Below are 27,593 nucleotides of genomic sequence, written 5' to 3'. Positions count from 1 at the left end.
CTCGCCTTTCTCTGTGGCTCCCCTCCCCCAGCAACCGCACACTCGCACACACACAAACAGAGAGAGAAGGGGGGAGGGTGAGAGAGAGGGGAAGAGAGAGAGAGAGAGAGAGGGGAGAGAGAGAGAGGAGAGACTCCCCGGCTCCCTCCCTCCCTCGCACACAGCGACTGGAGACGGACGGAGAGCAACGCGCTGGGAGAGGAGAGACCACCGACAACAGACCCGCGCTCTCACACATACACTCACACTCGACTCTTTCCTCTCCCCCCACCTCCTCCTCCTTCCACCCCCACCACTAACACCATCTCCTCCTCCTTCTCTCTGCAACAAGAAAAAAAAAGCCATTTACAGGTATTTTTTTTGATCCGCATATTTATTTATCCCCCCCTCCCCAACAGTTTGTTTACAAGTATTAAAGTTGTAATTGGGAGCTGCCAAGACACATCTGGATTTGTGTTTCTTTGTGTTAGGGGGTGATGTGCAACTAATTAAAGGCAGACTGGCAGCGTCTGCAAATTCTAAGGCTCCCCAAATAAAAAGAGACTGGTAAGTGATTGTTCTTTCTCTTTCTCTGGCTTTTTTTTCTCTTAAATGTTTGCTGTCCGTTGGGATTGTGAAAGTAGATTATTAATGCTGGACTCCAGCAAGAAAAAGCGTCGCTGTATTAATTTATTAATTAGTCTGCACCCGCCCCTCCTCCTGAATGTTAAATATGACCTTTGATCTCTATGTCTCTGGTAGACCAGACATACAGTATTAGGCATGTAAAGTCACATTGTTTAAAGGCAAAACAGGATCATGAAGTATGGATCTCTAATTTAGCTTTGGCATAGAACTATAGTTATTTGTGTGTGTTTTATTTTGTTTTTAAATAAAATCCAAACAATAGCTGTGGCTTAGATACCTTTTTCATGCTCCAGAGATGCATTGATTAAACAATAATGACCTGGATACTGGGCATAATCATTTTCTACAGTTTCTGGTGGTATTAAACCTTGAGGTAGGAAGAGGGATGGTGATGGCAATCAGAAAAGCAAGGAAAGCTTGTGTTTGGAAACACCACTCTAAGACTCTAAAAAAGGGACATTAAATTATTTATTTATTTGGAACAAGGTCAAAAGACTAAAACGTTGAAAATTTTCCCTCCACTCAATGTGATGATATCTAATGCATGGTTGACATAACTAGTTTTTACTGAGTAGCAGTTATTATGGTCTTGCAGTTACAATGTGATTCGCAGAAACTGAAGCTATATGCATATTCTTGCTGTGTCTTCCCCCACCCCTTCCAAGCATCAGGAATATTTAGCCAAGAGCATTTTGGGGGCACCTTTTGTATTGCCCTCAGACCTGAGAAGGGAGCAGTTTTCCCTAATGCGAAACCACAGAGGTGGTTCCTGAGTGATTAGGGACTTGCTGTGATTGAAAGATGCCTGCAAGCTTCTAATCCAGCCTGGGGTGAGGTTCCTTATCTTGATTTACTTTGCCTAATAGGGATTTGTTTACATAAACCCCTCTTTTTAGAGCACCTCATCAGTAGGTCTTGAAGTTTTTGCACTTGGAGTTTGGGCATAACTGGTTCATTAACCTAATTATAAGCATAATTACTATAATTGATAACCATTTTGAACTCTGAATATTTGAGACGGAGACTATTGGGCCCCCACGTAGAATTCCCTGAACTCTGCATTCTAGACCAATCTATGGGCTTCAAAAGATGTCACAAAAAGATATTCTGGCCAAAAAATCTGGAAACAAAGAAACTGGTTTTTTAAGTGAATATACACTTTATGCCTTTGCTTTACTTCTTAAAAGGCTGTGATGTACTTCTCCCTCTGTAATAAACAACTAAAATACCTCTTCCTAAAGCATAATAATGGCCTGTAAGCAAGGAGATGAATGCAAATACCCAGTTAACATTAAACTTTCCTCTTAAAAAGAGCAAAATTAAAAAATAATTTTAATTGTTATTTTTCTCTGGCAAAGAACACATTAACCCCCCCCCCCTTTTACTCAATGTAAAAATCAGTGATTGTGAGAGATCCTTTTCAAAAAGTCCCATGCTTTCCTCTTGTCTTCCGAAGAGACAGCAATCTCCATTAGGAATGATTAGGAATATTCTTACAGAGGCTGCAGGCACTTGGTTTAAAAGCTGAGACATTGCTGATATAAATAAATATGTATATATGTAATTATCTGGCTTATCTTTATTTTCTACCTAAAAAAAAAATCAAGTAGAACACCACCCTCTTACCCCCACCAAGACCCACCACCAAATGGCTTGTACAATTGAGACCTGTCCTTGGTCCATTGAATTAAGACCCTAACAGAGCCAGCTGTGCTGGGATTCAAACTAATGACCGCAGACACAGAAGGACACTGTGGCAGCTGGTAGTTCTTTTTTCCCTGCCTCTTTAGTTCAGATTGTATGTGGGCAGTCTCTTAGCTCTCAGTTGTATTGTGTTTGCTTACAGTTTATACTCGGATGTATTGTAGACTTTCTTAGTACTTCATTTGCTAATTTCCTGTTCATTTTCCTCATAGGGCCATTGCTGTTTTCTACTTTACAGCATTTGCATGCCCAGGCAGCACTTGTTCACACATTTCATAATGTTTAAATGCCCTCTGCTTATAGGTAGTATCGCCCTCCCACCCATGATTTGCATGTCTTTAGCACTCCAATTGCCCTTTTCCTTAGGCGTTTGTCACCCCCGTCTTCCCTCTTTCCCTGGGTATCCTGGCTATTAATACATTTTCTCAGGAGGGTTATAAGAATAGGGGGGAGGAGCTGTGGTTTGCTGTGGGGAGGGAGGGAGCGGGGGTTGGGAGAGTTGGGGGGGGATGGGCTGGGGGGGGTCACGTCTTGATGATTCTTATGCAAACGACCTGATGGAAGAATGTGGGAGCTTTCGGTGTCTGCGGTGGGTTAGTGAGGGAGGTTGTTTATTTTTAATCTTTTTCCTCGTGCAGCTCGTTGGAATGACTTTCTTTATTTTAGTTGTAACAGTTGGAGGATAATGCAAAGGAAGACGCTGCCTGGGAATTCACCGTCTGTGGAAATGAGCCCCAGAGAGGAATAAAGCAGCCCTCACCTTGCTCTCCCCACCCGAACCCACTTTCCCCACCCGCCTCGGCCCCCACCCCAACACCACCATCACTCCCTTCCCTCCCCCCCACCTTTCCCCCTTTTCCACCCAGGTGTCGGACCAGGCGGTCCCCACTTCCACCCTGCACCCCTTCTTCCCCCCCTGCACCATGAACACCAATGTCTGCGTGGAGCCCGGGCCGAGCCCGGAGGCCCCGGGCTTGCCCAAGGAAAGCCACTTGCCCGAGGGGGCTCTGAACAGCCTTGTGGATTACAACTCGGAAATGGAGCGCTACCGCTCCTTTGCCACCTCCTTCTACAAGACCAACGGGGGCGCCTTCCCACAGGCGGCCAAGATCGCGCGCATCACCACCCCCATCTTCCCCAGCAGCGCCGCCGCCGCCGCGGCCGCCGCGCGCATCGGCATGTCCCCCTGGAACTGCGACAACGCGGCCACCGCCGCCGCCGCCACCGCCATGCTCTGGGGCAGCGGCGGGGGCGGGGGCGGCGGCGGGGGGGGTGGCGGCGGCGGCGGCGGGGGCGGGGGCGGGGGTGGTGGGGGCGGCAGGAAATCCTCCTCCGCCGCCGCCTCCTCCTCCGCCTCCTCCTCCTCGGCGATCCTCCCCGCCGGCGGTGGCGGCGGCGGCGGCGGCGGCGGCGGCAGCAGGACCAGCATGCACCACCGAAACGACTCCCAGAGGCTGGGGAAAGCTGGCTGCCCGCCAGAGCCGTCGTTGCAAATGGCAAATACTAATTTCCTCTCCACCTTATCCCCTGAACACTGCAGACCTTTGGCGGGGGAATGCATGAACAAGCTCAAATGCGGCGCTGCTGAAGCAGAGATAATGAATCTCCCCGAGCGCGTGGGGACTTTTTCCGCTATCCCGGCTTTAGGGGGCATCTCATTACCTCCAGGGGTCATCGTCATGACAGCCCTTCACTCCCCCGCAGCAGCCTCAGCAGCCGTCACAGACAGTGCGTTTCAAATTGCCAATCTGGCAGACTGCCCGCAGAATCATTCCTCCTCCTCCTCGTCCTCCTCAGGGGGAGCTGGCGGAGCCAACCCAGCCAAGAAGAAGAGGAAAAGGTGTGGGGTCTGCGTGCCCTGCAAGAGGCTCATCAACTGTGGCGTCTGCAGCAGTTGCAGGAACCGCAAAACGGGACACCAGATCTGCAAATTTAGAAAATGTGAAGAGCTAAAGAAAAAACCTGGCACTTCACTAGAGGTCAGAGGAGATGATTTCTTGTTTCCCAGTCTCCCCCCTTCCCTCCTCACTCCCTCTCCCCTTCAGGGATTCTTGTCTGGCTTCAAGATGCAGTACCCCTTCTCAGAAGCTTCATTCAGGTGGTAAGAGTTGTAGGTGGTTTGCGAAAGGCTTGGCCTCTCCACCACCCGCACCAGCTGCACTTCACGTGACACCGCCCTTCTGATAGAGAGAGTGCCCTCCTTTTTATCCCTGGGGGAAAAATAATGTAATTGAAGAATCAGAAGTTTCACTTTCAATATGCTCAATGTTTTCCCTTGGTGGTTTAAAATGCCCCCTCCTCCTCATTAAAAAGGGTGGGGCATCTTGCCCAAAGGACTGGACACATCACATCCTATACAAGTTTACTGGCTAAGTTAGTGGCCCATTTATAACAGTGAGGACACAGTTTGTGGCACACAAGCCTGTTCTCATTAAAAAACCGGTAACAAACCACACAACAGTATTCAATGAAGTTGAAACACCTGGATTCAGAAGGGGATTTCCTACCCTCTTCTAGAATCGTTTTTCTACTCATCAAGGCAGAATGTTTTCTATTTTATTTTCTGCATATCTGATATTTTTGGAGAAAGCTGAAACTGTGTAGGAAGCGGATTTCTACCTGCAAATTTTGAGGAGATGTGACTTAGAATAAAGGGATACAATTAGTTAATTTCAGGGCAGATAAGAGTGATTTTGTTTAAAAATTATTTTATGTGGTTTTAGAATGAATAATTTCTAAAACTCAGTTACAAAAAAAGTATTTCCCCTGGGCTCTGCATTGGACAAAGTAACCATTTTGTGGTTACAAAGTTGGTGTATACACCAAGCACAGTTTTGGTTGATACCTTATATGGTCAATAATAGTTTCTTTTACCTATAGATCTTTAAAACAGATATTGTACAGATGCTCACTAAAGTAATTGTTAAATTAGGTTATGAATTATGCTAAATACAGAGATTGATACCTTTGATAAAAATTTTGTATTGTGTCCTGATCAAAACAAAAATGGGGAAAAATGAAAAATCACAGGTAAATGACTTTGGTGGTATATTAAACAAAGAAATCTGGACAAGTAGTTATAGTTAGTCTCGATAAAATTTACAGGGTAGATAATTAGATGTTCATATATACATGAGACTGTAGGTGGTGGGTTTAGCATTCTGTGCTTTAACATTTTAATATTCTGTGGAGTGAATTGCAGGATGAGAGTGGCTCTCACAAGTTATCTTAGGGTTATCTGTACATTCTTTTAAAAATTGTGAGTACTGTTTAGAGGAGTTTGCTTTATGAACTGGGAAGCAGTCTTTAAAAGAATAAAGAGAAGAGTTAAAGATCTTTGGTACAGGTTTGAACACAAAGAAGATACAGTTTTTTTTTTAACCTTTAATTGTGTTAATCAAATGAGATAGCCCTCTAGGATTCTAAAAATATCAGAATTATGTTGATGTCATTATTGGGTATGATCAGTTTCATCAAAATATTGCATTTATTCTTCTTTATAAGATAAATCAGCTCTTTTTGGAAAGTTTAACTTTACTCCTGGATGGTTTATTACATTTTCTTTGGCAACTTTCTTTGTGCAAATATAATAGCAACTATAATGCAGGTCCATGTATTTTCTTAGGTGGCAAAAAATAGCTTTTGAATCTTCTTTGCCAGATTAATTTATTGTAACTTCTAAGGACTATGGGAAATTAAAATTCAGTTCATACTGAAATTCTCTATTCCCAGTTGATAAGGACAACATGGCTTTTATTTTTCCTCTTGAAATGTAGTATCTAGAATTATAAATTTGGTTCTGCTGTTAGGCCTCATCTTTAGCTAGACTTGTGGCACTACTTGCATCCCAATTTAAGATATGTAGTAACTGAATAATTCTGATTTATTTAGTAAATAATTACCCTGGAGGGGTTTGATATGAGTACCAATAGGTTTTCTGCACAAGTTTCTATGCTGGTGTAATTTTTTAATTTGATGCTTTTCCTACAAGCTTGTTGTGATATTTAAATTCCTCAGGCATTTTGATGACAAAATCCCATAAAACTACATTTTCTTCTTTTTAAAAATTCTCATGCACAAAAATTCTGTTACTCTTCACAAGGTGGGGTATGGGTAGAATAAGAAGCTGATTTTTTCCTTTGAACTCTCAAGGTGATCTTCTAACTTCAGACCCCTTCTATCAGAGCATGGGCTGTGTTTCAAGGCTAAGATTATTAGCGGAATGCTATGTGGCTAAAAGAAATAAAAAGTTTTTTTTCAAAATTGTATAAGATCCTATCTAGATCATTAAAAAAGACAATGCTGTCATGACTGCCTTAGACCTATGTGCAAATACACAGTTATGGTTGTAGGAAACCAGCTGAGCACATGTCAGAGTGACAGGGCTTACATGACTGAACCAAAGCTGGAAGAGGAATTGCAGGAAGGTGAAAAGTCCCCCTGCTGACCTGCTTTCTCTCTTAAATTTGGTCCATCCTCATCTGGGAAAATGTTTTAGAGATTGGATGGGTTCCTGGCTGAGGGCAGTGATTTGGGGACTCATTGTGGATATCACCTGTGGGTTCCAGATGTAAACTCCATAGCTAATATTTGTTGGCTTTGAATTATGGGTGCCAATTAACATCTGGATCATAATAATAACATATATTCTTCTTTATCACTTCAAGCCTCATGTGCCACTCTTCCCTTTGACTTGTTCTCATCCCAAAGACTGGAGACATAGTCAGATTTTTTTCAGGGTGAGAAAACTGAAATTAAGACAGACTCACATGGATATGTTGGGACTCTCATCCAGATTTTTTTCAAAGCCTCCTCCCTAGTGTTCCTTTTAAAACTGCCTTCTATTTTTCTGCTTAGTCTCACCTTAAGAGCATCTTATGATGCCCTAGAAATGTGTTTATAAAATCACCCCTTGATCATATTTGATATGATAATGCACACAAAACATTTAGTTTTTCTGTTATACTGTGCACTGTGTATTTGCATAACCACTGTTCATTAAGTCAATTACTCTGTTAAAAAAATAGCCACTAATTGTTCAAAGCAGTCATTACAAATGCTCTCTGCCCCTTGTGTGACAAAAACTGTTTTAAAAATTTCTATCCTAAATGAAAAATATTAAGTTCCTTGATGTTTTAATAAACATCATCATATAGGAGATCCTTATGATAAGTTACATGATAACACTTTGTCTCTTGCAAAGATAATCCTTCAGTTTTTATATTCACAACAGTAACATTTCTGATACTGACTTCTAACTTTTAAAAATATCCCAATCTGATATGGCTCAAGGGATAAAATTGTCCCATGGGCAACCCCAGCCTCTTAGTCTCTGAACATTGTTCAGGTGACATGATTGATCTCTGTGGGACAGCATTAGAGACCACACAGATCTGGTTTCTCTCCCATTAGTTGATTTAGGGAATTACATTAGTAAGCAGTGCCTCAGGAGGTTTCCCTTCCCCCACTCTTGGCTCTCTTTGCAGTAAGTTTCACACTGCCACCACTGAGACTTTCCTTGAGCTGGAGAAGAAACTAGAGAGAGCAGGTTATAGTGAAGACACTGAGAGACTGGAAAGTCAGGAAGAAGGATGGTTCCATTTTTTTTCTTTACTTTCTTTTATCTCTTAAATATCTATCTGCCGAATGTACAGGCCAACAGTAATTTTTCCACAAGTTAGGTTGAGTTTCTAAGGGGGTTGGCAGAAAAAAATTCATATACTGTCTCTAACTTGATAGCTTACTTCAGAAGAGTGTAATAGGGGAGGAGGGACATATTGTTTACGCTGTTAAGTTCTAAGAGCCCCAACCATAAATGGCAATTGTAAAACTCTGGACAAAGCACCATCTGTAATGAGTACAGGAAGGTGGCACCTGCCTCCTGAGGAAATTAACTTGTAGACCAGATGTAAAATAGGTGTGTCACTCAAACTAAGAGCTTTTAGTTAATAAAATAAGTCAATAATTGAACATATACATTTCTGAGGTTTGGTGACAAAAAAAATCTATGGATAAAATGCAAATGTTTTGTGTCTTAAATGGAAACATCCACCAGTTTTTTTATGTCATAATTTTTAAGAAATGAGTTTTCAATTTTTCATCTCAAGACTAAGAAACTTACCAACAGAAAAATATTTTTATTTTAACCAAAAAATGCAAATATATAAGTGAGTGTGAAAGGGAAAGAGGAAATTTTTCAATAAAATTTAAACAAAATGATAGTATATTAACATTAGAATGTAACATATAAATAATGTAGGAAAAAACACCTCAATTTTATAAATAATAAGGAAAAAGCTTGGAAAATTTTATCTTTGACTAAAGCCACAAATGAATTTGTGGCCAAGGCATCAAACTGCAAAACAAGTTCAATGAGATTATTTTTCCATCACTGGATTTAATACAAGGGAGTTAAAGTTGTTTTTTATATACTTCAAAATATCATGTTGTACCCACAGTAAATACATGTAATTTTAACTGTCAGTTTAAAAACTTACAAAGCGTACATACATTTTTAATACTTCCTAAATGAAAACAGTACCCTCGCCCATCCAACCATCATGTAAATTCTAAGCCATGTTTTAGATGGCAATTAGGAATAATAAAATAAAGTAATTAAAATTCATTTGTAAATTATGCTATAAGAATGTTTGAAATTCAACCATCATCAAACAAAATATAAGTAAGCAAACACAAGGCATAGAAGAGCAAATTTAAAAAATAAACTTTAGGTTTCTGAAAAGTGTATCTAGTGATGAAAGAAATAAAAGTCATGTGGCTTTTCAAATTCTTAAATAATTGATTACTGAAGTATTTCTCTATATTTTGTTTAGTCTCAGTCATCTACTTTTCTGAATTAATAGTTAAGTTTTGCATAGTCAGACTTATAGATTGATAAGTACAAAACAATTTAATAAAATAGCCTGTAAGATTGAAAATTGAAAGGCATGCAAAAAGAACAGGCATTTGATCCATATTTGCTCCAGTTGGAACATTGTTTAACAGGTTCCAGGCTGAAGATCCATGGTGGGGTGGAAACATTGTTGGAATATTCTGAATACAAACTATCTTTCTGGATACAAAGTTAAACATTATACTATTTGAGTATCTCTCAGGCATAGGTTGAAAGTGTGCTTTTAAGAAAGTCTTCTAAAGTTGTTGGTGCTCTTAGAATTTACTGCTGGACCTCAACTGGTCAGATTGTCTGAATATGCAGAAAACATTTCACTTCAATTTACTCTGAAAAAGCTTGACATAATGTCCTACTATTCAATATGAGTGGATATGCTTTAATTTCTTAAATTTATTTTACTCCCATTATGCAAAATACCAAAAATAAACTCTTGCATTTGTCATATAGAAATATCTAGTTAAAGTCATAAGTTAAATACAAGATTTATTTAAAAGCCCATGTAAATATACAAATTGGAGAAAGGACTAATTCTTTTATAGTTTCTCTCATATTCCCAGATTAGTTTGTAAAAAAGCAAAAATGAACTGAAAATAAAATCTAAATTTTATTAGTAATGTGACTTTTAGTCACTGATCAAAATGTCAGATGATCTTAGCTGGGAAAGTAGGGCATTCTAGGAAGCATCATCTTTTATAAAAACTTGTTTTCAAGAAAGTATGTATTTTTTGTAATCCATGTAAATTTTGAGAATTTTGTGCATGTGTAATTTTGTTCCTTCATTTGTGCATCAGTGTTTCTGACCATTTTTAACATACTTTTAAATCTAGCATTTTGCTGCTATTATTAGGATTTTCAAAATATTGGGGGAGGGGCATGAGGGTGATTTTATCCTTGAGTCATATCTTGTTCCATCACATGCAAACACCTGTCCTGAAATTGAATTATTCCGCAGGGTAATCGAAAAGCCTCCCTCCATTCAGCATCATATGTTTTCTGTTGTTTATTGAGTTATGTTGTACCATACTTCAGATGCGACAGCCATTTAATAATGTTGAAGACTTAGCTCTGCAGGGGCTAAAAGGATCCCAGCAGGCTTGTTAACTTCTACTCTAAAACATTATGAGAAATATTTTTTCCTCTGTGAAACTTCTGGGCTTTCTCTTAATTTATTTTAAGAGCGTAAGAATCCATAGCTAGGTATGAAATCAAGCCTGCTGAATTTTTTGGTTTCCTCTTTCTTAATCTTTAACCCATTTATTTCCCACTACGTTTTTTACTAAAGAGATTGTGGCAAAGCAAGCAATTACTTTTTCAAAGACCTCATATTCAAGATGTATTTCTTTGGTTTATATAAAATGGTATAAATTATATTCAGGAAATATACTACTAAGCTCCTAGGTTTTAATTTCTTTTTATTTAAAATTATATGTGGTCCATGTGGCCACATAGGTAAGAAATTGTGAAAAGAGCCACTAGTATCAAGTAACTTAATAGTTGAACAATGTTAGGTACGTCAGCATAACTTCTCTGAACTTTATTTCCTCATCAATAAGATGAAAGTAATATCAACCTACCTTATAACGTTTTAACATTATATGTAGTTTAATGTTGTTGGCAAACTGAAAGATGCTATATAATTTCTCAGTCCAATTTTAAAACCTCAGTGAAAATGGAGAATAAGGCAACTGTATTTATAGATAAGAAACCAATAGGTTACTTATAGTTTTCAGACATTAAAGCCCTGATGTCTATTAGTGGTATGTGGTTTTTGAATATTTGTTTTAATTACCCAGTTGGCAAAGATATGACTTGAGTTTACTTTGAAAGAGATAAATCTAATTAAACATGTTTCCTTGTTCCTATACTTGCACTGTCAAATGTCTTAGGAAACTGAGCATATTACCCAGTGAAGTCAGTCAATATGGTGAGCCAATTTCAATTATTTAGTGCTCTTTCTCCTTCCTTACCACAGACATATCACCACTATTAATTTTTATATATTTTGATAGATGTGTGTATGTTTCACGTTACTAACCCAATACTTTTATTTGACTTTTTTTCCCCAAGACACAGAGATATTCTAAATGTGAATTTGTGAGGTCAAGAGAATAATTGTAAGAAAGAAATGAATTCCAGTTGGAAAACATATGTAACAAATATTGGAAAGTGAACATATTTAACAAATTTGGAAAATTCGAGATATATATATGAGTGTACATAGGAAATAAAACAGGTAGATATGCATTTTTACCTAGAAAGTGAAGTAGCTACATGAAGTTTTTCGTTTTTTAGTAAAAACAGAATATTTTTAAAAATGAAGACAGTTATTAAGCATTAATCGGAATAGCTGGTGTTTTTCTGGGGAAAAAGAGTGATAAGCCCTAAAAGATTTATAATGCTGACCAAGAAAGATGAGAAACAAAGGAGAAAGGAATATTTAAGCCAGAATCCAATGCAGTGTATAGAAAGAACTTTGACAAGATGGAATTATGGATGTATGCTTTGCTTCAGCTGTTATAAAAGCTTTTTAGATGATAGAAAATATTTTTTTAAAAAGAAAGATAATTTTTTTTAATGACTAGACTCAATACTTTTGGTTTGAGAGTCAGAACTGAGGCTTGAGTGGAGTGGCAGATGAATTAGAGATAAGGAAAAACAGATTGTGTTATAGCTGATGTTATTATTTTTACTTATGCATTTGAAACATTTGGTAGAATAATTCCAAAGTGTAACTAAAAGAGAATACTTCCAAGATGGGTGGAAAATGGTATCCCATTTGTGTCTCTTCTGCATTAAAATTCATATTTTAGAAAACATTCTTGAGAAAGTAAAGTGTCAGACTATGGGAAAGACGGTGCTGAAAGTGCTGCTTCTTGCCCAAAGACTAAAAGACAAGAACAAAAAACCCCACACCATACCACAACTGGATTATTGATAATACTATAATGATAGGGATCAAGTAGGATGAAAAGAGAAAGGGATATATGCTTGTAGATTAGGAAAAATTTGGACATTTCTGTCTATTTCAGCAAATCTGGCAAATGCCACAGAAGATAGATATATTTTCTCCAAAATTTAGAGAATGAAACAAGATTAAATACATTTTTAAGTGAACAGAAGACCATATAAATTTAATCGTGTGGAAATGGCAAGAACTAGTGTTGGTGAATCGGTAGAAAAATAACTATGCTTGGGAATAACTTCTCTATTGGCAATGCTTTTTAAAAATAGATTAAATTAGATAAGTGGTGATCTTAATGAAGTGAAGATAAGAAAAAAGGATAAAATTAACAGTCATATGTAGGTGTATAAGAAGTGAAAAGTTGTGGAGTCTTCCATTAAACATGAAATATTTTGTGTGCTCTACCTTTAGTCCATGAAAAAGAAGAGAGAACTTTGGCTTATTTCCATCGAAAGAGAAATACATTAGCTCTTCTTTGTAATGCTGCTATATGTAGAGTTAAATTCTTTATGAAGTGGAGTGGTTTTAGATTTTCCTCATGTGATTCTTTTCACATGAATTCATTTTTGTACAGTATGGAGGTGTGTTTATCAAACTGCAGGTGACAATATGTTGGTGGTCCATGAAACCAATGTTTTAACTTACCATCATGATTTTTTAGAAAGTAGGTTAGAATAAAATGGAGCAGAAAATATATGAGTTTATCACATGTAGTAATAGCAAGTATGGTTCAACTTCCGTTTCAGTTGTGTACACTTAAAGAAATGTATGTGTATGTATGTGCTGAGTTGCTGTGTAAAATGTATAACTTTTAGTTGCAGTCAAATCTGAAAAACATTAATCTAGCAACAGCAATATCACTATTGAACAAGTCTGTAGTGAGGAAAGAAATTATATTTGAACAATGTTAACAAGATAAAGAGTAAAATTGAAATGTTTTTACAAATAGTGTATTTTTACTTATTCCAGGCAGGTCTATACCTTTGCTGTCTATTCATGAATATATGGTATTAATTAGCACATAGTAAACCCTTGATAAATTCAATTCAATTTAACAGATGTTTAGGTGGAGCTGTTATCTTCCAAGACTTAAGTTCCATGTATACATACATACGTATGTACCAATATATATGTACATGCATATATACACACACACAAATCCTGGCTTAAAGAACCCTAAATGTTCTTTATTCCTGTTCCTTTTACAATATGCATGTAATTCTCTAGCTCTAGGTCTTAGTCCTTCATCCAAGGTACTTAGTTCCATATATATATATATATATATTTTTTTTTTTTTTTTTTTCTTTTTTCCCTTGAGACAGGGTCTTGGTCTGTTGGCCAGTCTGGAGTGCAGTGGCGTGATCTCAGCTCATTGCGACCTCTACTTCCTGCATTCAAGCTATTCTCATGCCTCAGCCTCCCAAGCAGCTGTGATTACAGGCATACGCCATGATACCTGGCTAATTTTTGTATTTTCTTTAGTAGAGATGGGGTTTCACCATGTTGGCCAGGCTGGTCTAGAACTCCTGACCTCATGTAATCCACCCACCCCAGCCTCCTACAGCGCTGGGATTATAGGCGTGAGCCACAACACCCGGCCTCCCTATTTATATTTTTAATTTTCAGCCCACGAAATGGACAAATGGCCACATTTAAACTAACATTGAAATTTTAGAAAATTCTGGAATCAATCTCACACCTATTTTAAAGCCTTAGGATTCCTTGACTCATCCTTGGTTTAGTTCTCTAAACATCTAGATAAGTAACACAGACTAATATGATCTCTGCCTTGCTACCTCTTGTGATTCTGTAGTATTATATTTTCTGTTTTATTTAAAGGCATATTTTACAGACTGCTGGAAACCTTTGTTTTACCTGAATAAGAGAAAAGACTATATTGGAAGAAAGTAAGAAGGGAAGGAAGGAAGAAAGGATGGAAGGAAGGAAGGGAGGGAGGGAGGGAAGATAAAAGCAAGGAAGAGAGGAAGGAAATACAGGAAGGTTACAGAATTGCTACTGTTTAAGGGAAATCAGAAAGGGGCATATTGGCAAAAAGAAATGGCATACTTAAGGTCATCTTGATCTGGTTTCAATAAGAAATGGGAAGCAATAATTAATGTCTCAGAATTTAGGGAAAGGTGTCATGGGTCTGGGTTTAGATCCACTAGAACCACTAAGCATTTTTTTTTTCCATTTACCATGGTGGAAAAACTAGTTTCAGGAAAACTAAGTATGTTTATGGTTTTTTAAAAAAATATTTTTAAAAGTAATTCTCAAGTCTGCAATCTGCAATTAGAAACATAGAAAGGCCAAGATGGGAAAACCATTGCTTGAAACTAATGATAGTGTTTGGGGAGCTCAAGGCTATCCAACCCCTATAATGAACTGATGGTACAAAATGTCAGTGTACTTTTTAAGTAATCATAAGGAGAATTTCTGAGAAAATACAGAATCGTGCATATAAAAAAGGCTACTAAAGAATGATGATGAGAAGGATATCAATCACTACATCTTATAAATCCTATGGTGGAAAACTTATTAATTTACTTTGCTATTAGTTGACTATCTGAATGTGGCTATGTTCTACTGAGTATATAGATTTATATACTCTGGAAGGAGCACATGATACTTATAGAAAAAGAGGTAGTTCATGAAAACTTCCTGAGGAGAAATTAGAATCTAAATACTTGAGAATTTGTTCCAGCACAAGAACAAATGCCTACCATGATGTTATGGTAGTGGAAAATGCTTAATAGTATTTATCTTCTTGATGAAAGTAGATGAACCAAAGTGTATTTCTAAACAGTTAAGAAACATGTAAAGACTTGATAAAAATTAAATTAATTATTGACTGTATACTTTTCAATTTTATTATTTTAAAAGAGAATTAAGAGAAAAGACCAAAAGTCGAAGTCAGAGTGATTGTTAATTTGAGCATTCCATATGATGACAATTGAAAGGAAGGAATAAAGGGAGAGAGGGAGGGAGGGAAGGAAGGAAGGACGGAAGGACAGAAGGACGGAGGGACGGAAGGAGGGAGGGAGGGAAGGAAGGAAGGACGGAAGGACAGAAGGACGGAGGGACGGAAGGAGGGAGGGAGAGAGGGAAGGAATGGAGGGAGGGAGGGAGGGAGGGAGGGGAAAAAGAAAGAAGGAGGGAGAGAGGGAGGGACAACAAAAGCTACATTTTATTATTACAACTATAGTTTTAATCAAAGTAAATTATTTTGGTGATAGCATCTAGTTGACTGAAATATTTAGAATTAATGTTTTCTAAATTCCTCTCAGTAGTTCATAAACATAAAACATGCTGTGAATTTTAGGCTGAGTCTCTCCCAGTGGTTGGATAGTTCATAACAGATTCTGAGCCACATGAAGTTCAGTGACTACATCCAAAATGCTACTTGACTTAGCCTAACAGGAAATTTTTAAACTTTTTTTCACTTTTATGTAATTAAGAAATAAATATTTATCAGATCTCAGAACTATAATAATAAAAGAGATACACCATATTGATTTGCTTATGGAGGCTAAATGTAACTACTTTATTTTCGTATAAATTAGAGGGTGTCCAAATCATAGTTTTGATAGTCAGGTTAAACATCACCTCTTAAGATTTTTTAAGTGACTTCTCATTTTCTAGTATTTTATATGAATATTTATGCTTCTCTTCAATAAAAAAGGGATAAAGTTAATACAGTTTCACTGACTGCTTTAAAATTAACCAGATCTTCAAAATTGTCCAACCACTTGGTCTGAAAAAGGCTGCTTATTGTTTTTCAATGGCTAATTACCAATGAACTCACCTAATGCTATGCTGTTGCATTCAACAGGAATTACTTGAGAAGAAGTTGAATTGTTGAACTTTTATACACACATATATATTCATATATATATATATATATACACACATATTTATTTAGAGTCTATAACCATATATATTTATACATATATACATGCAAATGAAATATGAACATATGACTATATAAATAAAATAATTTCAATCATTCTTGAAAGTATAGTATTGATTTTATTAACCCAATTTTTATTTTTAAATCTTAGTTTTACTTCTAATTTTCTTTCACATTCTCTCTTACACATAAGGTTAAATATATAACATTGTTTTGATAAATACCTTTCAAATTTGTGAATTATTGAAAGATTTTCCTCTTTCTGCTTACCATGGTACCACCATACTATGTTTTATTTTTATATGGGTAAGAACATTTTAACCACTAAAGTACCCACTTATAATACACTAAATTTACTTATTTGTTAGAATGGTGTGGTTTGAAGTATTTTTACAAAATTTAACTGAAATATAATTATATACCCATAGCATTATCAAGAGACTTGCTTAACTAAAGTAGTTACATTAGACCTATGGCCAAAGTGGGTACAGTTTTTGGTCACTTCTGGACCAGTGTGAATCGTGGTGTTAATCTGTCTGTCATTTTACCTCCCACCAACCCACTCCCACCGTGTACACACATTCTCCTTTGGACAGCTGTTTTCAGGACAGGCTTTATCACCATATGGACTTGACTTAGTGCCTTTACAACATAATGTATAAAGTCATCTTTCCATTTGCAGAAGTTAGCTAGGTTTACCTTCTAAAGTCACACCGTCACAGTCTAAAATCATGCTGTCACAGTGCTGATGGTAACTGTGGTGGTTGCAGTGTAGGAGTGCAAGGCAAAGAGAGCAACAGGAGCAACAGCCAAGGGAGAATCAATTATCAATGAAAAGGCCATCTCTAGTTCTCCATCATTAATCGGAGAAATCTTGGTCACAAATGTCAATTTGGAAACCAAAATGTGGAATGTTTCTTAAAATCATATTTAAAGCCTCCAAAAGTTATGTCATAAAAATTATCTAGTTATTTGGTGCTTTCCCCTTTTTAAATAGGGGTCTAATATTCCAGTTAGTGGATGATGTTGAAAGTTGTTTTTAATTTATATTTGGATAAAGACCAAAATAAGGTGTGATTATACCAAAGACATACAGTTATGTAATAAATGAATCTGGATTATTAGAAAAATTAATCTGCTATACATTACAGACATAATATGGATTTATTACAACAGAGCAGAAGAAAAAAGTGAGGTGTAATTTAAAAAATGGAAACAAGTATATACTTATATTACTCCAAATATTTTTAAATTTAGATATTATTAATAAAATGTTTTGTTTATAATAGCAATAAATTATTGGACTGTGTGATAATCATTAATAGTTCTCTTATATTATTAGCCTATACTTTACTAGTGTTTTCTAATAACTCTATTATAGTTACTAGACTATGATTTCTAAAACCTATCATTTACAAAAGGAATATAGAAAAATCTTTCTGCTAAAAACTTGTGGGGGAGGTGTTCACCTTTGCTAGGTATTATTTTATATCATAATTATTAATTATTCAAAGATTCATATTACTATGTATTAATTTGTGTCAATCAGTTTGTTCACATTCACAATACTGTATATGTAATACAGTTTCCAATTTCTCCAAGTAGATTTTGAAATATTGTTAGTAACATAATCAAGAACCTATATAACAATGTTTTAGCATTCTTCGTGAATCAAATCAGAAAAAAAGGTAGTTTTTTTCACCATAAGTAACCTGCTTGCATTTGTTAATCCGGAAATTTCTAAAGTTTGAAAGTTTTATATGTAGCCACAAACAAAATCTATATAATTGAATAACTAAAGGCAAACAGTGGGGTCCATTATTATGTTTTGTCATATTTATTCACTTACTTTCTACTGCAAATTTTCAGTGATTCATTAAGATCTTTGCATTCTAGTGTGAAATGATAGACTTGAATGCAGTGGAGGTTTCCAGTATCAAGGCCTTAGATGCCGAGGAGTCTAAGAAACTTACAGTGGGACTCCTCATAGTGAAAACAGTATTTCAAAAGGTTATACAATAGGTGGTATTGGCTGACTACAGCCTGAAATTGCCTTAAGTTTGGTTGGGAAAAAAGCATGCTTCACGATTATATGGGAATCATAAAATGATTTCATGACTTTTGTTTCTTTAATAATAAATGGGAAAACAGGAAATTATTTTTGATTGGTATAGAAATAATGGTATCCCCAAATAGTGACCTTCAGTTGGAAATCATGAGAGCCATTTTGTTTCACAGTAGAATTTTGAAGGCCTAGGTGAGTCACTGAAATTTTTAGATTCGAAAGTATATGAGTAAATACTGGAAAGATAGGTTTAACTTTAGTTATAGACATTTCTAGTATCATAATCATGATCTCAATTTAAAATTGTATTTAAGGTGAATTTCAGCATCAAAAGTTATCATTAATTTCCTCTTTGAAACCTCAGGTCTAATATTATTAAAAGTTTTAAGTGCAGTTTTGTAAATATTGCTACATTTTACACACTGTACTTAGATATGAATGGCCAATCCACATATCCTCATATGTACAGAGTTAGAGATGCCCCATTTTCAGCTTTTAGGAGCTGATGTTTTATTAGACTTGACATATTTCTAACAAGAATATGTAGATGCATTCTTCACCTGAAGATACCACTTTCCGTGTGACTGCTTCGCAGGTATGAGAAGAGAAACATGCTAAAATCCTTAAGGTGAAAGCTTTTCGTATTCTTTATTATTTTAGGTTGTTTAATTATTTCATCACTGCAGATTTGATGAAAATCAAACTGAAATATATATATATCTGCCAGGAACATTATTAATTTTTAAATTTTTTAAAAAAGTAAATATAAAATGTACTTGGACTTAGGTTTTATCATTCTTTTATTCAAGGAAATTCCCTTAGTTTTAATGTAATTTAGGGAGAAACAGAAGACTCCTTTAGACTTGAAGATAGTGTTGTACCTGGTTTGTGTAGGGGTGAATTCTCTGGAACACTGCGCTTTACAGCAGTACCGGAAAGAGAACTGGGGCTGCAGGTTTCTCCACAGGCCTCCTGGGAGCAAGACGGCTGTTTGTCAGTGTTTGCACCTGCATGAACAGTGAAGGCTGCCTTAAACAATGCCGATCAACTCAATTCTATTCTTTACCTCCCCACCCCCTTCTCTTCAGGGGAATCTGGCTTTCCTGTCACTCAGGATAAAGATCCCCTGCAAGCATCACTGAGATCCAGAAAGTCACTGTAATCTCATCAAGAGTGTGAATCCCTAGCTGGGACTTTGAATTTATATAACCCGAAGGTGGCTGGTCAGGGTGTTTAATCCCTCACATTGGTGTGCTGAGCCCCCGCACCATTTAAAAAGAAGTCTTCTTACAAGGATAACCTCATTAGTTGACAGAATGAAAAAACATGTGTCCTCAAATTAGTACAAACTTAGTTAGCAACCTGTAGTTTAACTCAATATTTTATCTATTAAAACATTGTTGCTTCACCCAGCTTGGCTGAAACAAACTCAATCAGTCCTAAAGTACATTTCCATTGTTCCTGATGAAAATTGGGCAGGAGATTAGATATACATCTATTTTGGGTAGGCTACAGGACCCTAAAGAGTTTTGACACTTTTAAAATCCTGAAATACAACTGTTAGAGAAACCTTACTACAAATTTCTGGTGTGTGCCTTGATTATTTTCTAATTACTGCACCAGTAGTTTTCCTAATTTTTCTCACATATTTTATTTGGTGATTTCCCAACTAATCATTTTTAGGCTTCTTGACCTCAAGGATCTTAATATAAGGAAGAAATAATTTTTAAAAGAGGCTTCCCTGCTTACCTTCTCACTTCTCCTGCAATAAACTGTCCATATTCTTACATCTGGGGATGCATACTGGTCTCAATGTATGCATAGTAAAATCACGATGCACAGTAATATCAAGTAAGTGTAGAAAACCTTTTTTCTGCTTTTCTCGTGTTTGCATTGTTTAATTAATTTTTACTGCTAACAGGTATTGAGAAGTGATTATCTTTTTTTTCCCACAACAATGACCTTTGACACTAAGTGGCATTTTATAAGCTTGCTTTTTCTAAATGTTGCAAATAAAATTGAGTAGCTGAAAGGGGCACAGGAAGAGCGAGAATTGGAAAAGAGATTTAAAAGTATATCTAAGACATAAGGACTTCATCTCATTTAAAAAATGTACTCCATATATTTTTGCTGTTTATCTTCGTAAACATATATGTTTATCAAGATACAAGATTACATAAGTATATATTTATAATCTTGTTTCCAGTTGGCATCTGAGAGTAAGTTGGCATCTCTGTGTCATACATATACACATAAATGTGAATATATATGAATATATATGCACATGTTTATTTTTTGTATGTGAATCTGTAACCATAGATCTATAATTGCATGAATATGCTTGGATCTAACTTATCTCGTTAGAAGTGACTACATTTATATAAGTGTGCATACTTATATAAAATTTATTCTTAGTTGGCATCAGCCAGTAAGTTAGCATCTGGTATAAACTTTTAAGTTTTCATTTATTGCTTTTGTGTGTGTATAAAGCATGAATATTAGAATGGGCATGTTCTATTTCTTATTACGTCATATAGCTTCTTAATAATGATTAAATTAATGTAATCAACGCGTATAATTATTACATTTATCCAAAAGTTAATTTTAGAAAGAAGTAAAGGAGTTTTTCTCACCAATTAAATCAAATGATAGAGATTCAGGTATGCATAGTGAGCTGGAAAGGAGAAAACCAATGAAACCATCTTATAACATGTTAATAAGATCAGTACAATTTCCATGAGAATAGTGAACTTTTTTGTTTGTGCTTTTAGAAAGCGCTGCTCAGGCAGATTTTGTTCGGTATACGTATATGCAAACTTGGAGTAGGAAGATAGTCATTTATCAATGATTTGTTCTCAACACAGTCATTTTGAAATTTATTGTGTTTGTGATGAGGACAGTCTTTTAAAAAATCATTTTAGTACAGATAGTGAAAAGCAGGTTTGCTTTCCAAAATATTTATTTTATTGTTTTCTAATTGACATCCTAATCAATTAATACTTTTATTATTAGATGACATAATTACAATAGGACAATGTCAACCAAATAACACGTGTGAGAAAGTAAATAAAAGCTAACCTCAATTATTAGAGGGTTTTTAGCAGAATTTTGTGTTTATTTTCTGAAATCCAAAAATCAAGTGCTATTAACAATGTTTTAAGATGCATTACAAGTAATGTGTGTGTATGTATGTGCTCTTGTGTTTTTGTTTACCTAGTAAATATATTGGCACTTACATTCAACACATCAATTTATATACTTATTTATCCTTAGCAGCCATCTTACGATTTATACAGGCTTGTTGGGCTAGTCTAAGGAATAAAGTCAACTTTCTTTTACAGGAGAATGTATTCTTAGCTTGTTGTTTCTTGCATACCTTCACTGTATATTCATGTGATTGTTTTATGTATATCATTAGAATACATTTTAAGGAAGGATATGGCGTGAGGAATTATTGGATGTTAATGTACATAGAAAATTCAAGCTTAACTACCATTTACCTAACAAGAAAACCTCGTAGTAACTATAAGCTTTTTGTTAAAATGATTGCTTATACTTTGATGCTAGCTTGATACTTCTTTGGAGAAACCATTTATAGTATGTTTACAATTCAATAGGGTAGTTATGCTTCATTGAATATCATTGGTTAGTAATCAATTTACTTTATATATATATATGTTGAAAATACAAACTCACTTTGAAAAAGTGATATATTTTATAAGTATGGTTCTCACTAGACTATAAAATGTGTTTAGAATTTAATGATAAGTGTTGCAGGTAATATTGATATTTGTTATTATTCTGTCATTTAAGAAAATCTTCAGAATAAATTACTTAACTGAATTTTGAACATCAGCTTTACATAACTGGATATGTATGTATATATTGTGATTTCTATACATAAAACAGTGGCCTAAATTTCAGTTTCAGTTTTTGATTGCATTTTTGGTAGGGTGGTTAGAGGCAGAGTAATTCAATCGTAGTCATTTTAACCACGTAGAATGCTTATATGTCTCACTCATGTTTAAGACCATGTGCATAGCTGATTGTATCTTTAGAAATACAAAAATACAAAATAAATATCTATCATGAGAAAGGACTAATGTAGAAAGCTAACTAGCAAAAGTGAATCCTTTCTTTCTTCATTATGTGATTGTGCCTTCTGTGTGTATGTTATCCTGACGGTAAGATGATCCACTCAAAATGATGTAGGCATTCTGCAAGGCAGATATAGATTTTAAGTACCAGTGCTGACTGGTCTTCCTAATATTGGTTAAGAGGTTGAACTTTACCTTTATTCTGCTTCCTATACGTGTTTCAGGCTGCATTTCCTATATTTTTAAACCAATGTGTTTTAATCAGTATATTCAGCAAGTTAGCATTAAATTCAATATTCTAATTATTGTCATGTTCTAAGATTGAGCATTTCTTCTTTTTATTAAATGTTGAAATATACAAGTCATTATGTTGTACATTGGTAACTAAAAATATTGCTGAAGTGTAAAGGAGAAAAATCTAATTTTATATTGGCATAGAAAGAAAGCTTAACTTGTTTTCTTGCTCTTTTTTTATAGAGAACACCTGTTCCCAGCGCTGAAGCATTCCGATGGTTCTTTTAAAGCAGTAGTATATCTTATTTTCAAGGCATTTGGAAATGAAGGGCAAACTAATGTCTTGTTTTAAGAAACTGCTTAGTCCACCACTGAAGAAAATATCCAGAAATTATTTTCATTTTACGTATAGGGCTTTCTTCAAAAAAAAAAAAAAAAGAGGAAAAGAAAAGAAAAAAGACATAAAAATAATGTGGGAGCTTGGAGAATTGGCCAGTCTATTTACTTTCAATACGCTGATTCTTTCTTTGATGTAATTTTAGCTATAGTAGTGAAGTTGTTGTCTATTTTGAAAGTGGCTGTAAAAAATAAGTTTGGGTAAACCCCTGCTGTAAAATCATGTATCTTTGCAAAGTACATATCTATACTTCATTTTCAAATATATGTGTTTCAGTACTGTAAACTGTACAGATAGCAGCTTGTATTTTGTGTGTTTAGACACAAGGAGACAATCATGTCTGAGCATCTATGGAGATTAACAGTTTGTACACAACAGTATGGTTCTGCAAGTTAAATCTGGAGCAATAAATTTTAGCTTTAACTATTTTTTGCCAGTGGTTTAGAAGCAGCAACAGCACTGGCACCATTTTGCCATGCATCTTTCCATAGAGACTTGATGCCAAGTTTTACAAGACTAAAAGATTATGATGCATCCACCAATTACCTTCAGTTTTATTGTTATAAGAGGGGAAGATGTTATGAAAGTTTCAATTAATCTTTTGAGCACTATATTAGAGTAGTGGTTATGCACTTGCATTGCTTACAAACGAGCTGTACAGAAGGGTATACCTCCCAAATACTTAGTGTAGTTGACTTGTCTTGGGTTGCACTGTAAGGCGGAGTACTCAGAGTAGTTGGAAAATGCAGAATCAGTTGTATAATTTTTTTTTTATAAAAACTGTGTTTTTTTAGGCTAAAGAATAAAGTATCATATCTTAGGAGGGGAAAATTTATAACTGACATTTTTTCCCCAGCCCAACATGGGCTGTATACGTTTTATTGTTTCTTAATTTTTTTCTTATTTTTTCTGTAGGAAAAAATCTTAATAAAAACTACCCCAATGTTTTAACTTCATGTATGATATTAAATGGGTAGTTTTAACACTTGAGTATGTTGAGGGCTTCTGCCTTGAGGCAGGGCTTGATATATTTTTAATTTACAAAGAATTAAACATATTCATAAAAGTGAGGCATTTTATCTCTTTTTATTTTCTTTTCTCATAGCCACCCAGTTGGACTAGTGGTCTTCCCCTGGTCCTTCAGTAAAATGCTCCATTGCTGCCATTTCCATTGTTGTTACTTGATGCTTTCATTCCTGAGAAGGCAGGGCTACAGTCTCTGGAATTTCATAAATGCATGACATACCCCTCCCCCCACAACCTACACACAAAGGATCTAATGCTTCATAGAACCTGTGCTACCTTTTCATGTTGGAGTTGGTTTTCTTATCACAGTCAGAGTTCTTAAGGCCGTCCCATCAGGACAAATATTTACATTTCATTTTATTTTTGTTTGTCCCAATTATAAAGACTATTTTCAGTTTCAGGAGTAGAACAGGGTTTAGCAAAAATATGTAGAGTATCAAAGTTACCTACTGCAACTTTTTGTTCTTTGTCCACTAGCCAGGTGATTTAACCCACTAAATCCATTAGCTTGCTGAAAAATGTTAGCAAAGTAAATCACGAGAAGAAAGATAATTTGAGAAGAGAAATGGTGTGGTACAATGAAAGAAGCTGTAAAGATTAGGAAAGACTAGTAAGTGAATATTTTTAAAAATTTAGTTGTAGATTTCAACGGGATACGATAGGACAGAAAAGATTTTTTAAAAAGCAGAAAGAGTGTTTCATGGTGAAAGTACTGGGGGAGGGTGGACAAAGCATGCACACATGCCAATTTGAAAATCAAGTGTGACTTACCTCACGTAGAGTATGAATACATGGTCCACAGTTATGGTCAACAAGCGTTTTCAAGAAAAACTCATTATGTGTTACACCCATCCATATTTAGAGATGAGAATTAAATGATTACAAGCTAAAATGTGCTGTATACTGTATTAATTTTGAGATAGCTTTCTACTTGATGTATATTTCTTTGAGGTTTTCTATCTAGTTAGAATTTCAGCTTCTGCTGTGGGACCAATGAGAGCTGTATGAGTTTTTTTTTTTTTTTCCTTTTCCATTATTTTATTTTTTGTTTTTTTGTTTACCAATTTGCTAATTAATTACAAGTAAGTGAAAACTTACTTTCACACTTGAATGATAAGCTTGCCTTGCTCTTTGGAAAATGATGATTGTTATTACAGAAGTGAAACAAACTTCTATTCAGGCTACAGTAGGCATACAATAACATAAAGATCTCATAGAAGTATACTGAGAGTCTAAAATACATTCTAGTAGTGCATGTCTTGGTGTGCTTTTGTTTGTTTGCTTTCTAAAAGAACTAATGAATCTGTATATTGTAAACTGTGGTGTTTTACATGTCAATTCATTTTTTTAATGAAAGAAAATTTGTTGATTACTGAAATGAGAAAGTGTAGTTTTTCATTAATTCTCTTATGTTTTTTATTCTTGATATTGTTCTTTTATACCACCCACTTTTTAATGTTTTTGGTTAAACTCCATTTATATAATGTAGGGTGCATATAAAGTTCTCATTGGTGATGTTGAAGAAAGAGATGACTCTTCTGGCCTTTCTCTAGTTTTCTTCCTCATATGTCCCTGTACTGAGAACTTGTAAAGCTTATCATTATAAACCTAAGGCAGTGATTTGAAAGTTTACATTTTTCATTATTTTCAAATACCAATGAAATGTAACTTTTAAATATTCCTCACTGTATGTTTTATATTCACTGTCAAGAAAATTCAGAATGTAGATTGTGTGGACAGCTATACACAACTTAATAATTATATATCAGATAAACTGAATAAAAAACTTTGTAAGAGTGGTCTACGCACACAGGATCTTGTCCTCCCTAGGCGTGGATAGAGAGATGCCATAATCTTCCAGCATTTGGGGAGAGCATGGTAAATACTTGAGGCGTTGATACATAGTGCAGTGAGCCAATTTCCTTTTCAGTTGTCACTCAGCACCATAACATCACGAAGAACATCATTAATGCAAACCTCTCACTAAGCCTTCAGACCAAAGTGGCTTTCTGATGGACTCTGCCTGTCTGTCTACAAGTGGAGTCAGATTCAAAGTAGAAATGTATCCATCCTTGGGAAAGAAAATAGGAAGTCTTCCCCCACTGTAGGAGTATATAAAAATGTCTCCTGGTTGCTTAATTCCCAACACTCAATTTCCTTCTTCTAAACACATTTATAAGGAGCGAGAGATGGTGCACTTATTATGAATTAATATTAAGCAATCACTAAAAGAAAGGAATATTCTCTTCCTTTCAATCAGAAACCCTGATATGTAAGTTGTGCAATTAATGCTAAAGCATATAAAGTCTTTAAGCTGATAAGTATCTGTAATCAAATAATGAAAAAAGGAAAGCAGTTAAATGAACACACTATTCAGGGTCAAATATGTTCAGCAAAAAGCCGTAGCGGGTCTTTGATCATGGTTAGATTCACAGTGATATCAAACAGTTGGTTCTCATGTAACAGCTAAATGTTTCAGTTTTTTTTTATTATTAAATTTGGCATTTCACACTGAGATCTGTATTCCTAGTGAATAAAAGACAGCTACTATATTAGGAGGGATTCCATTTTCACAATTGCAAAACAGATATTTCAGGAACATGGGCCACAAAATGTACTCCTTTCACAGTGTTCTCCTCTTCTGAACTGTGCAGTTATCTATTAAATTTTCTAATAGATATTTGTGTAAGGTGTATGTATGCTTGTGCAATTATTTAAAAAACGGTTTTGGAAAACAGTGTATTTATTAAAGAAAATTACTTATGGGGCATGTACAAAACTGTAAAAAAAAAAAAAAGTAAAAAAAATCACATTCAATTTGCCCAGTAAAGTTGTTTTTGTGAAATTTCTGTGTTGTTGAATAAAGGACTTTAGTATTCAAAATATCTCTATTTTTCCATGATAAATTTTCATTTGTGGGATTTTAAGCAATGAGCATATGATCATAAAAATTTAATTTTGTTTATGATAAAAAAAAGTTTATAATTCTACACTTGCCCTTATGTCAGCAGAATGAGTGCTTTGTATAAGTCTTTCATAAAATGTTCCAGGGATTTTTTTTGTTTCTCCTTATATATTTTTTCTCATATACTGAAAGAAAAGAAAAAAGAACATGATTCCTTATCCATTTCTAGAGAATATATTTTTGTTGAAAACCTAAAAGGTGTAAATAGAGGAAGAACTGAATGCACCCAAACATCTCTCCTTCCTTCTGCATCATAAGTGTGCCAGGAGAAAACATCTCAGGCATTTTTTTTTTTTTTACCATGAATGCAAAGTCTTGGTGATGCTACTTGAAAGCATTAATGTGCATGAAGAAATTTGAAACACTGGAATTCTGTCTTCAGCCACTCTCAGCAATACTCTGACATGAAATTTTTATTGTGTTACTTTTTTAATTATGGAATATTGTGGTCCACACATGTTACTCATTAGTTGATAGTGAATGTGTTTAACACTTATTTCACTGCTTCTCAGTACAAGATCCAGTTTTTTTGATGCCTTATAAACTACAAAAATATGTAGAACATGGTTTTATATCTTGGAAATATTTAATATGGCTACAAACACAGAACTTCATACAATTGAAAGATTTCATGTCTATAGAATATAACACCATATTAGAACATTTTTATACATTTATGAAACATTAGCATGT

General features: G+C 35.3%; 1 protein-coding gene across 3 annotated transcripts; it reads left to right on the top strand.

Moving 5' to 3' along the window:
- On the top strand, positions 1–26,820 carry CXXC4 (CXXC finger protein 4). 3 transcript variants are annotated; one of them, XR_008547579.2, is made up of 5 exons: positions 1–351; positions 471–546; positions 2,998–4,310; positions 19,865–20,032; positions 22,756–26,820. XR_008547579.2 is itself a non-coding variant. In XM_016951954.4 (4 exons), exons 3-4 carry the CDS (start codon positions 3,255–3,257, stop codon positions 22,798–22,800), a joined length of 1,101 nt encoding a protein of 366 aa, XP_016807443.3. In that variant the 5' UTR covers positions 4–351; positions 471–546; positions 2,998–3,254; the 3' UTR covers positions 22,801–26,820. The 3 variants fall into 3 exon arrangements, 2 of the variants coding, with proteins under 2 accessions (XP_016807443.3, XP_054539217.1); XM_016951954.4 differs by lacking the exon at positions 19,865–20,032 and having other exon boundaries at positions 4–351; XM_054683242.2 differs by lacking the exons at positions 471–546; positions 19,865–20,032 and having other exon boundaries at positions 4–351.
- Positions 26,821–27,593: the final 773 nt, after the last annotated feature.

Source organism: Pan troglodytes, chromosome 3 (assembly GCF_028858775.2).
Source record: "Pan troglodytes isolate AG18354 chromosome 3, NHGRI_mPanTro3-v2.0_pri, whole genome shotgun sequence".
NCBI classification, from domain to species: Eukaryota; Metazoa; Chordata; class Mammalia; order Primates; family Hominidae; genus Pan; species Pan troglodytes.
The sequence above is the reverse complement of the archived record's forward strand: the minus strand, read 5'-3'. Positions and strand labels throughout refer to the sequence as shown.